The following is a 17,944-nucleotide window of genomic DNA, read 5'->3' on the forward strand; positions in this document are numbered from 1 at the left end:
GAAGGACGCCTCTCGAAGGGACGAGTCGACGATCGACGAGCTGATCGCCAAAGTGAAAGACATCTTGAAGAACGCGCCGGTGGAGTCGGAGCCGGACGAGTCGATCTTCGAAACTGTAGCGCAACGATACGTCGACGCGAAATGGAAGAAGGACGTGTTGGAGAAGAAGGTGACAGAATTGAACCGGGAGCTGAAGAGCTCCACGGAGATGAAAGAAAGCTTGCGGATCGAGTGCGAAGACATGCAGACGCACATAGATACGCTGATGTTGGAGATCCAGGACCTAAAGTTGAACCTGCCGTCCATACCGGAGGCCAGCGAGGAACGCGTCGCCTCGCTGGAATCCGAAACCGAATCGCTGCACGAGCAACTCGAGCAAATTCGGACTGAGACAGAAACGCTGCGAAAGGAGAATGCGAGATTGCGGGGAGTTGGTTTCAACGAAGCACGATTCGAGAGTCGCGGGCACGGACACGGACACGGACATGGACACGGGCACGGGCACGGGCACGGGCACGGGCACGGGCACGGGCATGGACAGCACGGGCATGGGCACGTCTTGGGACCAACGCCGCCCAGAACCAAGAAACCAACGAGACTCGAAGACATCCCGGAGTGCATCGAAGAGACCGACAGCCCGCTCGAGCATCTGAATCGCAAGCTACACGTCACTTTAGACGAGAACGATGAACTGCGCCGGAAGATCGATGATCTGGAGTGCTCGAACGAGGAAACGCGGGAACGGCTAAAAGCATCGTTGGAGAGATGCAAAGACTTCGAGGAGAACGTAGAGCTCGTCGAGGGGCTCAAGCTCGACCTGGACAACGCGAAACGCGAGCTGACCGCGTCTACTTCGAACGGAAAACAGCTCGAGGACAGTTTGGCGGTTCTCCGGGAAGCGAAACGCGAGATGGAGAAGGAAAACGAACAGCTGTCGCGCAAGAACGATCAGTTGGAAACAGAAATCTCCAAGTGGCGGGAAATGGCCTTGGAGAAGGAGGACGACCACGTCTTGAGCAATCTCGAAGAACAACTCGCCAAAGTTACCTGCGAGAGAGACGATTTGGAGTACGATATCCTGAATATGAGAAAGGAATTAGACGAAGCGTTCGACCGGATAAACATGAAAGACGGTCAGATCGCGAAGCTGAGTCAGGACTGCGAAACCTTGGCGAAGGAGAGACATTCGCTTTTGGAGCAGATACTCGCCGTGCAGGACGAATCCAACGACAAGATAGACTTGGTGAACACGGAGAAGTCGTTGCTCGAGCAAGAACAGCAGGAACTCAAGGAACGAGTGGCAAACAAGGAGAAAGAGTTGAGCGAGATCGTCGAACGGTTGCGGGAGACCCAGGAAAAGTACGAGATATCGCGGAACGAGCTTTCTTCGTACGGTACGAAAATCGAAGAACTCGAATCGAGAAACGAACAGCTTCGGAACGAAACGGAGAGACGGGAAGAATCGAAGACGGAAGAGTTCTCGAGACTGACGGAAGACAACGAGAATTTAAGGGCCCTGAATGAAATCGTTCGGAGCAGATGCGTTCAGCTGGAGCAAGAGATAGCGGATTTGCAGGCGCGGAACAACGAACCGTCGAATCGTGAGAACGAAAGGGATGGGGTCACCGGCGATGACGAGGGGGAACGGTTGGCGGCGCTTCTCGAGGAGAAAACACGCGAAAACGACACTCTGAGGCGCAACAACGAAAAGTTCATCGACGAAATCGCCGAAACGCGGAGCAAGTTGCAAGCCAGCGTCGAGGGTAACGCAGAGTCGGCCGACATGGCCAGGCAAACGATCGAAAACTTGTCCCATTTGGTCAGAGAGAAAGACGAGGAGGTGAATAGGCTGAAGGCTACGATGGATCTTGCGAAAGACACGACGGAAATCTCGGAGAACTTTGCGGTCGTGAAGAACGAGAGAGATGAGCTGGTGAGGCTCGTTACCGCGAAGCACAACGAAAGCTTACAGTATCACGAAGAAATTCAGCGGTTGACGCGTCTATTGAACGAGCAAGTAGCGCAAATTCAGAGGTTGATCGCGGAGAGAGACGAAAATTCGTCGAAATTGTCCGAGAAGGACGCGGAACTGTTACGGACGAAGAACGAACTGCAAGCGGTCCAACAGCGTCGTCCGATGAACCTCGAGGCGACGAGCACCGGCGAAATGGGCGAAATCTGTGAAATCAGCGAGCACTCGAGGCTTCTGGCAGAGACCGCGATTCTCAACGAAAAGTGCAACGCGTTGGAAGCGGCCTTGATTCAGGAACAATCCAATTACAGGATAATGCAGCATCAGCTGGTCGAAAGCCAGAACAAAGAAGCAAACGCGGAGAAAGAATTGGAGAGGCTGCGAACGCATTTGGTGGAGATCGAGTCCACTTACACGAAAGAGGCTTTGATCATCGAGGAAGCGAGACAGGAATTGGAAGCAAAGTTGCTACAAGCCGAAGAGAAAATGAAACACAGTTCGACCGCGTACACGTCCGCTAGTATCAGGGCGAATCAACAAGTGGAAACGTTGCAGCAGCAAATGGCGCTGATCGTTCAGCAAAGGGACGATATTCAAAACAAATTGTCCAGCGCGGAAAACAAAATTTTATCGCAGTCCGCGTCCCTGACCAACTTGCAAATCGTCTTGGAGCAGTTCCAACGAGGTATATTTCTGAACCCTTCTAGATCCGGGAACGAATACGAACGACAATTACATTTACAGCGACATTTCGTCGATATTTCAGATAAAGAGAAAGACGTCGGGGCGGCAACGGGCAGGCTCCGAGCGAAACTGAACGAATCGTACAAGAGGCAAGAGGAATTAGCCAACGACATTGTTAATCTAAAGGTGCGTATCATCTATCCGTTCGGCCTGATCGCGTATTCGCGTATTCGAATAGGTGGTTCAATGTCATTTTTAATACCTGTTAACAGGAGCAATTAACCGAAGCTAAAGAAGGCTTGCAAGCAGCGTCCAGATTGAGCGAGCAGCTCGACAAGAAAACAGAACGTATCGAACAACTGAACGAAGAAGGTATTACTCGACTTTATCATTACTGCTATTATTACATATGTATATCACATTTCTTTTTCTGCCTGCATCTTGTCCCTTTTACATCTCGCATGGTTAGCATAATTTCGCAATTAAAATATACCACGCGTAAAAAACTTCTCGATCGACGAACACCGTGTCATGGTATTTCAATGCGCACAAGCTGATTGATCCTTCGTCGAAACTGGAAAACGCGAACCGTTGCTAAGTGTAATTAAATAATACGTTTGTGTGCTTATTTGGTGTGGTTATATATCTATATACATATACATACTGTATATGTACATAGTATATTATTGGATTTGCGAGTAAAATCAAATTTAAAATTACGATGTAACTAAAATATTATCGAGGCTTAACATTGTAGGTCGAGCGACGCTTAATTAATTCTCGCTTAATCGTTGGACTTGGCTGTAATCGTGGAATATAGTTTTCTTCGATGAATTTACGAATGGCTTAAATTCGAGACGACGAGACATCTCGCGCGACTATTCGCTGATACGCCAATCAATATGTATAATCGCACGGATAACAATATGAAAAAAACTAGACATATCTAACATACGTTCGTATCAATATTTCCCACGAGCGCATTATATATCTATTGTAATAAAATTGTGCAAACGGACCTGGTATTACCACAGCTTGCTATTAATCAACTTGCAAAACATCGTACACTGTCATTCTAGTTTATGCACTGGTGACACGGTTTAAATCCCACTCTATACATAATTATTGGTTCGAGTGTGATCTGTGACTAATCTGCAAACGCAAACACATAGAAACGCCGGTGACGTAGTCAAATATCAGCTGGTAATTCTGGGATTTTGAGAACAGCCCAGGATTCTTGCTGGTATCCGGCTACGAACTGGATCGTCGCCTTAGCACACTAAATCACATCTTCGTTGGCTCATGCATTGCCACTGGTGCTGGTACTATCTTCTCCCACGTTTCCAAATAGAAATTCTCGATCCGTCGCATCCAGAAATGGAACACGAGCGAACCAGTCAATTGTACATTACTTTGTATGTATGTAAAATTTCAAACTACATCTTTTTCTCCTTTTCAACTCTCCGAATTCCACGCGTTTTCTCTTTGCATCCGCATTGTATACTTGTATACAATATAGTCTATTGTATACTATATAGTCATATATAATTGTATAATTATATGACTATATACGATCAAATAATCGTTGCACACACGATACAATGTCAAACCGATGCTTAGGTAATATCGTGACCTTAGGCACTTACACGTTGGTCCTTGAGAAAAAAAATGCTAGTTACCATGAGCCTGCAATAATACTAAATCATACGCTTAAGTTGTGAATTTATACATATGTACCTTACCTATCGCATCACCTATCGCGCTAAATTGTATAATCGCGTCGATTATATTTGCAATTGTACTATTTTCAAGTGTGCATATCGGTCAGAAGTAAACCGCATTTCCTCGGAATTTTCAACTACGGATATATTGTATTTGTATACATATATACAATATACTGTACAGTGTACTCCTGATACACGCGTTTAAGAAAAAGATATAGAAAATCACACGTATAATTTGGTAGCGTTGGAGTGGGTAATCTCATGCGGTAACTGTGAGCGTGTAAATTGTAACAGCTCATATTACCTCGTGGGGTTTCCCACCCGTTACCATGATCCTACAAAGATGAAAGCATGTAATTATAAATTTTCATTTTCGAATTAATAATCAATATTTTTTTCGTTTATACTTGTCCTCGCAATGCAATAACCGATTCTTGATTTATTTCATTTTTGTAACATTTCACCTATCGTCGGACTTGAAAGCAACCTTACTTTTATAACTCGTGTATTTTCTCTTGCATCGGAAACGTTTGAATTTTGTTTCTGTCTGCAAGTTACAGAAAAAAAGAAAGAAAATTAAATAAGGAAACCATAATCGAACAGCTCTCGAACTCTAATGCAACAGTTTTTGTAATATTATTGTAACACACTAATTATATTATTATAATATATTGTAACATACTAAAGTACTTATTACTACATTAATATAGCTTTCTTACTTCTAGTGGCATGCGTGAAAGTTAGTTTGCTAGTACGGCATGATGAATGAAGAATGCAGCATGAGCAATTAAGACACGGGTGTGAGTATTACATCAGGTACTGGTGTGATATTCGAAGAACCAGTACTTGTGTTATACTTACGCTCATGTCTTTTCAACCTTCGAATCTGCCAACCTTACAACGCTGGAATGCATATGTATAAAACATCAAATATACAAGATACTAAAATATTCCTTGAACAGAGAACTATTTTACTTGATCGAAGAATCGTACTGTTACATTCTATTTAGTACTACTACTGCTACTACTACTACTATTATCATTACTACTACTACTACTTCTACTACTACTATTACTACTAGTACAACTACTAGTACTACTACTACTACTACTACTACTACTACAACTACTACTACTACTACTACTATTACTACTACTACTACTACTACTACTACTACTACTACTACTACTATTACTACTATTACTACTACTACTACTATTACTATTACTACTACTAGTTCTACCATTGTTTTTCTCATGTTCGTTATCGTATATTTGTAGTGGACCGATTGACCAATCTTGTAATGACCGCTGACCAAAGGATAGAGGAAGCACGACAAAGCGGAGAGGGAAAAGTTGACAAGTTAGTAAATTCATTTTCAATTTGCTTCGATGCTTCTTGTTCAAACAACATTGCTAATATGATAAATATTTTTGTTCAGAACCCTGATTAAAAATCTTCTGTTGGGCTATCTAACTGCGTCGACGGTAGACAAATCTTCCGTACTCAGAGTATTTTCTACGATTTTGGATTTCAATGAAGTAGAGAGAGATAAAACTGGTTTGAATAACGCGGCAGCCCAAAATGGTTGGTTTTCACGTTTGAGTGGCGGCTCCCATATTTCAAACAAGGTAAATTCTGTTTCTTGATACAGACATACGTATGTTACTCGTATTCGGCACGAATGTGAAACACGGTATGCGTTTTATACTTTTTAGGATCAAGAAGCCTCCTTGACGGCAGCGTTCGTGAGATTTTTAGAAAGCGAATCGATACCTAAACCACAGTTACCGGCACTACCTATACAGACATCGGTATGAACGTGCGATCGGATAGATTTCAGACATTTCGTGCAACGTGAAATTACCTACGCTATAATATACGCGTTTCTTTTTACAGTCTTTACAAAAACCTGGCCATAGCAGACAGCATTCTACATCCTCGACGCAATCCACGTTGTTGCTGTCCAACGTAAATCTTCCAACATTCCCGGACTTCGTTCCAGCCAGAAACACAGGTTCTATCTTAAAGGAAGTACTGAAGGACAGCTGATATTAAACTTTCCGACGCATTCTATGCTTTGTAAATTGTTAAACCTTAATTGAAAGCAATATTGAAAAAATACATTTATTTACCCCGAATTACATTCGGTAATGATACAAAAGAGATCAGATTTAGCATGTAGCTTTACAAAGAACTTTTTACAAGGTGATAAGGCCCGAACGATTGCCTGAACCTTAACGAACGAATATCCCGTTTTAATACTTTACGATGCATTTAACAAAACTTTGTAACAACTATCCAGGAACACAAGTTTTCTCGCCGACAATAAAATATAAGTACCGATACATACATATGTATACGTATAGCATACATAGGTATCGATATACATATACACGTGGGTAAATACAAAAATAAACTTGAATTAACAAGAACACTATATGTATTCTGTAATATAGCAATCCGTAATAATCCCGACAGAAAAAATGATTAGTCAATTTGAAAACAATGCGTACAACAGCGCGGTTTTCTCGCAAAGCGTAACATAAACAATCCAATCGAATGCTTTACAACGAATGAAATAGTAGATAATATGTAGAATGTACAGTACGAGTACTTATATTCTCCTCAGCTTGAACCTATATGTATAAATTCGATCGGTATAATTTAACAATTAATCAATTTATGTACGTTAAATGCAAATTGTGTTTATATATCCTTATAGCTTTAAACATTATAATACTCGGTAATGTGAAAGTACCAGTTTTGGTTTACCTTCAAATGTACAAAAATAATAGACTAATGGTAAACACGATGTTGCGAAATAACAATAAGTACATACATAATAAATTAATGTGAAATGTTTCAACGTGCCTCATAGATTGGCTATAATATTTGGCTATCATTATTTTTTTTTATTAAATTGATTCAGCTATGCTTAAGATTTGCTAGAAAAATCTGTTTACAATATATGTAGTTTCAGTATAGACCTTGTATGTTTTCAAAGGTCTTTACCATGGATTTCGAATGTTAAGGAACAAAAACTTTACCGTTGAATTAGAAACGAAAATAAAAAACCCAGCATTGTTGTTCAAACGATTTATTTAGAAAATTTCTTAAGACTAAAACTAACAAAAGAATATATTACATGGCAGAAGCTTTTGAACGATAAAAATTTAGGAATACAAATTGGAATAGAGAAGAACGGACATATTTGATAAACGATTATAATTAATTTTCCTCTTTCTTCTCTTCAGCCTTCTCTTCTTTCTTCTCCTGGGTCTCCTTTAGCGCTGGTTTTCCAGTTTTCTCGATCGAGATTGTTCTCTCGGGGCGATCGATCGGTTTGTCCTTCCTAGGTGCGGTGATGCTAAGTACGCCATCGGAGGATAGACTCGACGTTACCTCGTCGATGTTGCATTGTTCGGGTATTAGGTATCTTCTGGTAAACTGACGAGAGATCCACCCGTGTTCGTCCTGCTTCTCCTCGTGTTTACCCTCGACCACAACAAACTTGTCAACGACCTTCACACTGATTTCGTCTGGTTTGAATTGCTGCACGTCTAGGACCACTTGGAACTTGTCCTTGTCCGCTTTGACGGTGGATGTACCTCCCCCTTCTTTTCGCATCAGTTCACCCCATGGTCTGTAGTAAATCAGCGGGTTCCTGGACATCGTTCCTCCAATTCGTCGCTCCCGAGCAGGCAGAACATACTGATCGAGGATGTTCGGGTTCAGCAGTTGTTCGGGATGCAGTCCCAGACCGAAGTTTTGATCGAGGAGCCTGTGCGGACGATCCAAATCTTCCCACCAGTCGGAGAACAGCAACGGAATTAAAGACATTTTGACTGGATCGCTTTTGTCACTTGGCTATATGTATTTACGTATTGCTCGCTTGACGCTCTTCAATGTTTTCTTCTCTACTGCACTTTGCGTACTGTCGCTACCGATTACTTCGGTCCGTGGCGGCGCGCGTATTTATACCTGCGCGGAGACCGATCCAGAACGTTCTGGGCGCACACAGATTTTCAGGAAACTTCTCTATTTCGTTACTCGCCAAAGACAAATTTAGCTACGAATCTCATCTCAAAATACTTTCAACGCAACGGAGTGAATAATAATAGTATCTTTATATGTATGTATATAACAAATCCAAATAAATCGTGGTACGATGAATTTGACTAAAGTCGGTTCGCTACGAAACCGTGACCTTGCCTACAGATACATCACTATAAACAAGAACTAGCAACCGTATAACTTCTGAACGGTTGCTATTTACTCTTGTTTATAGTGGTGTATCTTTCATTTGGAAATCGTTGTCATATTTATCAAACGTTCAAATGTTTTGCATTCTACGAACATTCGAGAACTTTCTCGAACATTTTGCAATACTCGATTATTTTAGATTTCGATATTAAACAAAATATGTGAAAGATATTCGCGAAATCTTTAAGTATGTAATACAAGTATATGTTCAGGTTAAGTACGTACATATCCGCTCTGTGAAAAATGTACGTCTTCGTTCCGAGAATGCGTTTAATTCATCCGGTTTAATTGAAGCAATTTCTACAATTTTAAATTAAATTCTTCGAATGTAGGTATATATACAATATTATGTTTACACGCATTCGCCGCATTCATCCGTTACTGACCTTGGCTATTCCTACCAATGTATTTATTTAATCGATTGGTATTATCTTCTTGAGTATTAGTTCTAGATAATAATATATCGCGGAGTGTAAATAGACGTCGTATCTAACAATAATTCCTCTATGAAATCACAGGAAATGATACATGGTATATAGGACGTCCAGGATACATGGTGATAGATGGTATTTCTTAATTCTGCGAATAAAATAATTAACCTATGAAATAATAAGGCAATCATCATCACGTGTATTCCGATGTATACATACATACTTGACCACCGATATAATGTGGGAAGAATATTCGCCCGATAATATAATCGCCAGGATGGCGATTATAAAACCGCGCTTGACGATGAAAATCCGTGTACGCAAAACACGAAACGCCTTTGAAGTTCGGAATTGAACGTCCAACGAATAACGAAAATAAAAATTCTGAATACTATGTTTTATTCTATACTTAACAATACGCGTCTATTGCTATCGATGATAGGAAGTGTTCGGGATGAGGAAGTACTTATGGAAAGTGAAACAATCACAAGGAAATTCCAAGTATCCGCAAATTTTATTATTCACGTAAAACGCAAAAGTATAATTTTTTATTCTGGCAGCTAGTACATATACGTGTACATATGCATGTGTGTGTATGTCGCTAATTTCATTGGAACGATGAAAATGAAAACGGTGAAATGAAAACGAAACGATATAATTTGCAATACATCACACCTGTATCTCTAACATCGACGTATATTTAATGTACTTTATCGTAACGAAAATAATTCTTCGGCTATTGTCGGCGCCTTTAAAATTTGCTCTGCTCTCGCAGCACCACAACACATATTTGCTAACTGTTGACATTCCGGTTCGCTGAAACGAGAGACGCCTATAGGCGCTCACTTCGCGTTGCTTGAATCGAACTAAAGGCGTCTACAGTTTACAGTCTACATACCTACAGTTTACAGCCTAAATGCCTAAATGCTTTTGACAATAATTGCAGGAAACCTCATTTGGTTTAATGTAGTACAATTCAGTGCCTTAATTATATATTTCAATATATATTTTCTGAGAAATGCACGAAAAATGCTGACAAAAAATTTCGTTATTTTCAGTGTAGGTCGCGATCGAACTCGTACCGTGTGCTACGTGCGCGCGGTACGTACCGAAGTCTGCCGTAGCGAAAGGGTTTTACAGAATTGTAGTTCTAGGGGTAACGGTAAATGACAGGTGCGAATAGGAATGGTAACGATTAGATACAGATATATGTTTGATAGTAGATACTTCAGGAACTCTGTTCACTTCTCTTCTTCCTTCTTCTCCTCCTCCTCCGACTGCTGCTTCTGTTTCGCCGACTTCATTTGAACTGCTGGCTTGCCGGTGTGTTTGATCTTGATCACCCTCTCGTTCTCCACCTTCGGCTGATCCTTCCTCGGTGCGATGATGGTAAGTACACCGTCCGACGACAGCTTCGACGAGACCTGGTCGAGATCGCACTGCTCAGGGATCATGTATTTTCTGGTGAACTGACGAGAAATCCAGCCATGTTCGTCCCTCTTCTCTTCGTGTTTCGCCGTAACGATCACAAACTTGTCGACAACTTTAACATCGATATCGTCCGGCTCGAATTGCTGAACATCGAGAACGACCTGGAACTTGTCCTTGTCCGCCTGAACAGTCGAGGAACCAGCCTCGTTGGAACGAAGCAGGTCGTGCCATGGCCTGATATAGCCATGTTTTCTTGGTGGTTGCAGGTACAGTTCCAGCCGGCTCGGCGTCATCAGTTGATCGGGATGGAGGCCCAAACCGAAGTTTTGATCCAGCAGACGATGCGGGTGGTCCAAACCCTCCCACCATTCGGAGAACAACAGTGGTACCAGAGACATTTTTCAGTTGTCTTGACAAGAATACCAAGATATCACGATATTACTTCAGACTCCGAGAATGCGCTCAAGTTTCGCTTGGATTTACGACTTCTACCGCTCGGTTGCTGCGCAAATACTGACGATGCTACCGCCACGCCCGTATTTATATACCGCTTGCCGCTCGCACAAGCGGCGTCGTCGTTTCTTGATGATTCGAGAATACTCGATTATATATATATATATTCCTGTGTGCGCATGTATTTATGTACATATATGTGTAACGTATACATAAATACATATGTTTGCACCAAATATATGTAGATACGATATTAGTAAACAATTTTCATATTTCTATACAGATCAGAATTTGAATCAATTCATTTTTATCAGTTTTTGCGCGTAGCTTGCAAAGTGTGGGAAAATTTGAAACGACACGGTTCTCTGTTCGCGTCGTATACCTTCTTAAGCATCTAAACTTCTATATTTGAAAACCTTTTCTACGGTATAGTGTTGTGACATTTCTCTTTCAGCTAAATACGTACAGTTTGAATCATTATCTTATTCGGCTAAATCATTTTTATTTCATTTCTAGAAGCTGCTAGAAGATACGACTTCGAGAAAATTCTACACGTTACTGGAACGCTAGCGCCCTCGTTACGTACTCGATATGTGCGCGTGCGCCAGTACATTGTACACAAGATACCGGCATTACATTGCGAATCGATTCGAAAGAAACTACATATAGCGCAATATAGAGAGAAGTCGCGTCCAGTCGTATCGCATCACCGTTGCTCACCGTGTCGTCGTGTCTCGTGTCTCGCGTTTGAAAGCGTTGAATCGAAAACATAAAAGTACATTTCTATCACTGTGTTGACCGGAATATTTCGAAAAAAGAGTGAGCGTATAGAGTGACCGATTGTTAACCGATTTCAACCGGTACTTTCTATTATCGTATCATCGACAAGGAGGTAGAATGTCTCTGCTACCAATGTTGTTCTCCAGCTGGTGGGAGGATCTGGAAAGGCCCCATCGTATCTTCGATCAACATTTTGGATTGCCTCTGACAATGAGCACCGAGGATTTGCCAACTTCCAGACCGTTGGTGCCGATGGATAGTGAAATTTTGGTTCTGAGGCCTCGTCGTCGTGGTTATCACAGATATCAACCCTACGAAAGAAGCGTTGACCGAAAGTCTAGCGGGGTATCTACGATAGAAGCTGACAAGAGCAAATTCCAAGTAACCTTGGATGTCCATCAGTTTGCGCCAGAAGAAGTTACCGTCACAGTCTCTGGAAAGAACGTGATCGTCAAAGGTAAACACGAAGAAAAGCAAGACGAACACGGCTGGATCTCGAGACAATTTGTACGAAAATACTTGGTGCCCGAACAGTGCGATATCGACGTCCTCAAATCTACCCTCTCGTCCGATGGAGTACTGACCATCACGGCGCCAAGGAAGGAGCAGGATACGAAATCGAAAGAGGGAAGAGTTATTCGGATCGAAAATACGGGAAAGCCTGCGTTAAGGGAAGAAACCAAGCCCGTAGAAAAAGAAAAGCAAAAAGAAGCTACGACGCAAAAGAACTCGGTTCAACAGAGGAGTCAAGAGCAGACTGTAAAGGCAGCTTAAAAACGACTTTATTTCAATCTTATTATATGTAAATACATATGTATATCAACATAAGCATCTTACTATCTTTACAGTATTGACATTTCATCTTTCGCAATTGTCGGCAAATATTTGTTTTTCATCAAAAGTATAATTTAAGTCTGTCTCATGTGTTCGATGCTTTAAAAAATCATCAGAACTGTAAAAGACTTCTTTTAAACTTTCATTACTCAGTATTAATTTGTCGTTCAGCGTTTTGTAATAAAAGGTGGTGTTTGTATAATAACGTGTAATTATTCCTTATTACTTCCTTTCAAATATACATATAATTGCCTCGAGTAAATAATAAGACACTGTTATTTATTAAAAGTTTATTATGATTATTCGTAACTACAAATACATAATAAAAGATATAAAAACCAATGTATAGTATTCAACATACATTGAAAGTGATTTTATTTGTTCAACAATGGACGGCAGTTCGATATGTAAAGTCATTTAACAATAAGTGGATAAGTTGTACAATAAAATAGTAGAGAGTCGTCGTGACGTTGCGCGACAACATTTTTTTGTTCACTTTCTTAAAGAACAACCTATCGTATATACTAGGGTGACTCTTATTTTCGACATTTGAATTTCTTTTGCGGCACCCCCTAGGATTGTTCCAATTAATCAAAAAAAGATCTGTACAATAAAATCGTTATTCTCAAATATCTTCTAAATTATTGACTGTATCGAAAAATTGGTTAGACAAAACCTGAAGATCTGGACAGGCTGCGTTTTTTATGTCCTGTTACTTTTTCTCGTAAAACAATCGGTTTTCGAAAGAAATGGAGATAAACATCAGAATAAAAACAAAAAATTCTTTCTGAAATTTAAAAAGTGAAGTGTATCCTAGGGGTTGCCGCAAGAAACTTTTCTTCGAGAGTAAATAAGAGCCATCCTAGTTATACTTATTTACATTTAGAGACTAAAAGTATTCATATAAAAATAGTATTATTTTTTGTAATGTTGTTACAACAGATATTTTTGGACGGAATTACCGCTAAATTCAAACTACAAATATCAGCTTATTCTTATTCTGCTGGCAACCAACATGTACTATACGAATGTCAGACTATTGAGTAAAAAATAAAATGGTTTTTACGCGCAGTAATATCGTTGATTAGCTTCTGGTTTTGTGCAGTAAAATTGTGTTACGTTCGGTGCTTATTTACACTATATACAAATAATCAAATTTGATTATTCACAATTAAGATTGTAAAAGCTAAATCTGCACAAACTTATAAGATTATCTTAGGCATCGCGCGACACGTAACCATTTTATGTGGCAAACTGTTGCATGGCGATAAGTAATAGCAGTAAAAATGTTGGTAAAGCAATGGTAGTGGCGTTGTTGCATCGGTGATCGAAGTAACAGAAACACCATGTTACTTGGTCGTAATAGTCTCTATGAATGTCCAATTGATGAATGGAATTGTTTACGTAATGTCCCAAATGAACATCTTTAGCAGCAGGTCGACAACCTTCGTAGCGATCGGCTGGTATATCTTTTCTGAAGCTACGTACGGAGCTCAAACATTCCCTTGTTATAATTGTCTCAGCTGAAATGTATGCAATAATGCGGAATATATATGTATATATACAAATATGAGCGAAATTACATACCTCCTTTTTTTTCGATTATCTTTACACATTTGTCATCATACTCTGGACAAGTTTCACCCCAATACCACCACCAATTGAAAGGTGTGCCACACCCAGGATGATTACTATTGCATCTGTAGCAGTATAAACTGTCCCCTGTAAGTATTATTTAAATTGTAACGAAAGCTGCAGGGAATTAACCACACCCTGCAGACAACGGACATTTAATTCGTTGTTATACCTTCGTTAATAAGTACACTTAAGAAGACGATAACACAAATTGTTTTGTACATTTTTCCTTAAAAGTAACGGTAACTTTAAAGATGTTTTTAATAGAGATTAAATCGATAAATGCAGTACCGTGACAGCAATTTGAAAATGCAACAAAACAATTACAAATGCTTCCACATGCCGTGCCCCATGCCACATGAATCACATAAATAACGGGATGATGCGAGGTGAACGCTAGTATCGATGTCACCTTATTGTCACGATTCTGATTCGCTCTACTCTGGACAAATTGCGAGTCGAGCAATTACATTTCGAGGAGAGAGGAAATTCACTCCTATATAGACGTAGTTATCCTATGGGCATATTTTAATTAATATTTCCCACTGTTACAGCATTTCGATATATTGTAATATTCGTATATACCACAATGTATACTATATACCCTTGTACATACTAGAGAGGATACGAGAGGATCGGACAATTAGTCGACTGCCTTACCGACGCACAGTGCGGACAAGTCGGCACATCTCACTACATTTTTATTTGACGATGCACGAAAATTTCCTTTGGCAGAACTGCATATTAGCAGGAAATTCATATTATTATTCATTTAAAAATCATTTAACAATTTTTTTTATGCATAAAAATAATTTTTTTTCAACTTATTAATTTTATTGTTACATTTAATTTTTTGTGACTAATTATCATTACATATGCATTACTAACCAAATTTAGATTTTTTTAGAAAAATTTGGCCATGGAGGCACTCTCTAAAGTGCCAAAAATCGAAAAATATTATATTAACTGTAAATGAGTGTGCAATAATAATTCTGTGTAATGGAAAGTGCTTACCAAGGATATATGCATTCTTTATACATTTAATAAGTAGATTTATTTTTTGTACAAATTTTCAACGGTGGTTTTATTTGTTAATTGCATATAAAATTTCAAATTAACATAAAACAAAAATGGCAAAATATATCCTGAGATTCATGCATATTCGGATACATTACTTTTATTATAGTTTAAGAATTTCATAGTTTTGTCAGCTACTTTTTGCGACTCTCAATTTTATAAACTTTTTAAGAAGTGCCCATACCTTTCCTTTAGGATCTATTGTGGAAAATTTATTTTTTTTTTAAATGTATTAGTTATATTGTTAAATTTCATTTTCTGTGAATAATTAAGAATAAGTATACATTTGTAAACAAATTTGGTTGTAAAAAATTTTGCCATTTGTTCGTCACAGTTACAGTGGGGAATTTACTGGAAAAGTTCAATATTCGTGTATATCACGATTGAAATACATTTCTTTTGCAAAACATACGTATTAGGATGGAAATTGTTAATAATAATCATATAATAATCATTTTTATGCATAATACAATTTTTCAATAATTACATATCAATCATTTTCATGTATTTTTAATTTGTTTTTAATATATGTTTTATAACTATTGAAAAAGTAATAAGAATGTAAGGATAGATCGAGATGTGCAAGATCACGAGAGTCAATGATTTTGGGTCGCAATCAAAGTACTGAGAATGACTCGGATAGCGAATAGCGTTTTGTTAAGTTTATTCATTTTATTCACTATTATTATAATTTGTTTAAGTTTATTATTGTTAATTTTACATATGGTTCATTTATTATTAATTTTGTTCTAAACTTGTTAGATTTTAAAAATAAATTTGGTAATTTTTAATAATAAATTTTTTTTTTGTTAAAATTAGTAACTATATTGGTAAATATAATTGTCTGTTGTCGCGTCCGGTGGTTTGACCACTAATGAATAAGACAAATAAAACTTCAGATAAAGATATATTATGAACTATTGTTTAAACCCAATGATGTCACGCGAGGAGAATAAACAAATAGAATTAAGATAGCGCGCAAATCGATTTCAATTTATCTTCCTGCAAGACACGCAGTGAAGATCACCCTGCGAATAAACAAAAAGCGTGTCTTAATTATACTAAATTACAAGAAGGGATGTTGACTTCATGGTAAGAGTGACGACACATTAGCTAGAAAATATCAAGAAGATTAGAAGATTAAATAATGCAAAGTGGAGACTCCTGAGTCAGCATCCTAGTGAAACAATGAACTGTCCATCTTATAAAAGGGAACCACCCCCCTCAACGATTGATCAGTCCGTTATAGAGTTTCACTCATTGTCAGTTAGATTCGCCACGTCGTTAGTGCGTTCAGTAAAGTTTCAGTAAAATTCAGTAAAGTTTCAGTGAAGTTTTAGTTTGTAAGTCCTATAAAGTGTTGTAAATGACCTGCGAACCATCAATTTAACAAATAATCACGACTTGCGACATCTGCGACCTGCGGCAATTGCGACTAGCGGGAATTGCGGACTTGCGGCGTCTACAAATTGCGAAGCGATCCCTATACCCAGCAAATCGGTAAAAATAATATTATTGTTATTAAGCGAAATATTTGTAAGCTATCTAGTTTATGCGCTAGCTATATAAAATCTCTATTTGTACAATCATATTTAAAATATCTGATTCAGCACTTAGTATTGAATAAATCAATTATTTTGTTGTTTTTTTGAAAATAAGAATATAAGCTATTTAAACAATCCTCAATTTCCCGAACCGTAGCCGGTGAATGCAGGTAGGTTCGAAACTGCATCCTATCCCCTAAAAATCATAATCCGTCCCACCTGGGACGTAACACTGTAAAAAATTTCCTCTATATATACATTAATAACCAAACTACGAGAAGTGCCGAAAACAGGCCTTTTGTCCGCACTGTGCGACGTAGAAATCGAAGACTGATTATAGCGCTCTCTACTCACAGACGACGGTTGATCGAAGCACTAATCACCGAAGCAGTGCGAGCGTGGGCAGACAGGCGGAATGTGCGAACGAATAATGCGCAAGTGTTCTCAGTTCTCGTAAAGACATTTAGATGAAAGTTGAAAGGAAAGATACAGAAGCCTAAAGATATTCTTCGACTTATACCCTTAGCACAAGCTAGATACATTTGACGTATACACAGTCGTAGAAATCACGGTTTAATTTACAATTTATAGATACCAGCAATATTCGCCCGTGTTGTCCGTGCGCGAGCGATACGGGTTTCAGTTACAGAAAAGTTCAAAATTGAAATACAGGCAGCATTTAATAAAGTACAAAATTACGAAATGAATCTGTATGCGGATGCATTCGTAGATTAATTTGAAACAATCGAGACGCGTATTCCACGTATTCGATCCGTATAGTAAACGTTGGTCCGATAAATCGTTTCTGCTTCTTATCGATCTCGAAATCTTCGAATCGCTGATCGCAATTACATATACGTGCACGATAAGTTTACAAATACCTTGCGTACGTTAAGTATCGAGTGAAAGCGTTGTTGTTTGCGTAGATGAATAAGTGGACCATATCTTTTAACCGTGTAAAGAGATCTTAGAATTAGAAACATGTGTGATCACTGCGAGAACGCAACGAAGTTGATTTTTTGTTTGAGTGATCAGAACACGTTTTATTCTTTTTACACGCAGACAGACAGCTTTGCGATTTCGCTAATTGAAATAGAAGAAATGATGATCCG

General features: G+C 39.1%; 4 protein-coding genes and 1 pseudogene across 7 annotated transcripts in view; 2 read left to right on the forward strand and 3 right to left on the reverse strand.

Moving 5' to 3' along the window:
• The window catches only part of LOC143355077 (uncharacterized), a 35,697-nt gene extending 28,081 nt beyond the window's left edge, over positions 1-7,616 (forward strand). For all 4 annotated transcript variants that reach the window (XM_076789567.1, XM_076789568.1, XM_076789571.1 and 1 more), the window contains 7 exons: positions 26-2,657; positions 2,739-2,842; positions 2,929-3,028; positions 5,662-5,743; positions 5,823-6,012; positions 6,100-6,195; positions 6,281-7,616. In XM_076789567.1, coding sequence (XP_076645682.1) covers positions 26-2,657; positions 2,739-2,842; positions 2,929-3,028; positions 5,662-5,743; positions 5,823-6,012; positions 6,100-6,195; positions 6,281-6,433 — 3,357 coding nt within the window. In that variant the 3' untranslated portion in view covers positions 6,434-7,616. The remainder of the gene's footprint in view (positions 1-25; positions 2,658-2,738; positions 2,843-2,928; positions 3,029-5,661; positions 5,744-5,822; positions 6,013-6,099; positions 6,196-6,280) is intronic.
• On the reverse strand, positions 7,465-8,346 carry LOC143355081 (protein lethal(2)essential for life). Its single transcript, XM_076789575.1, has one exon. The coding sequence runs from the start codon at positions 8,222-8,224 to the stop codon at positions 7,613-7,615; it is 612 nt and encodes a 203-aa protein (XP_076645690.1). The 5' UTR covers positions 8,225-8,346; the 3' UTR covers positions 7,465-7,612.
• A 1,227-nt stretch (positions 8,347-9,573) lies between these two features.
• On the reverse strand, positions 9,574-11,037 carry LOC143355082 (protein lethal(2)essential for life). Its single transcript, XM_076789576.1, has one exon. It carries the CDS (start codon positions 10,905-10,907, stop codon positions 10,320-10,322), a length of 588 nt encoding a protein of 195 aa, XP_076645691.1. The 5' UTR covers positions 10,908-11,037; the 3' UTR covers positions 9,574-10,319.
• A 599-nt stretch (positions 11,038-11,636) lies between these two features.
• On the forward strand, positions 11,637-12,781 carry LOC143355080 (protein lethal(2)essential for life pseudogene; annotated as a pseudogene).
• Positions 12,782-12,849: 68 nt separating this feature from the next.
• Crim (QVR superfamily protein crim) lies at positions 12,850-14,577 on the reverse strand. Its single transcript, XM_076789578.1, has 3 exons — positions 14,384-14,577; positions 14,164-14,298; positions 12,850-14,099 (listed from the first exon to the last, which is right to left on the reverse strand). The coding sequence occupies exons 1-3, from the start codon at positions 14,433-14,435 to the stop codon at positions 13,819-13,821; spliced, it is 468 nt and encodes a 155-aa protein (XP_076645693.1). The 5' UTR covers positions 14,436-14,577; the 3' UTR covers positions 12,850-13,818.
• Positions 14,578-17,944: the final 3,367 nt, after the last annotated feature.

This window comes from Halictus rubicundus, chromosome 6 (genome assembly GCF_050948215.1).
Source record: "Halictus rubicundus isolate RS-2024b chromosome 6, iyHalRubi1_principal, whole genome shotgun sequence".
Taxonomy (NCBI): domain Eukaryota; kingdom Metazoa; phylum Arthropoda; class Insecta; order Hymenoptera; family Halictidae; genus Halictus; species Halictus rubicundus.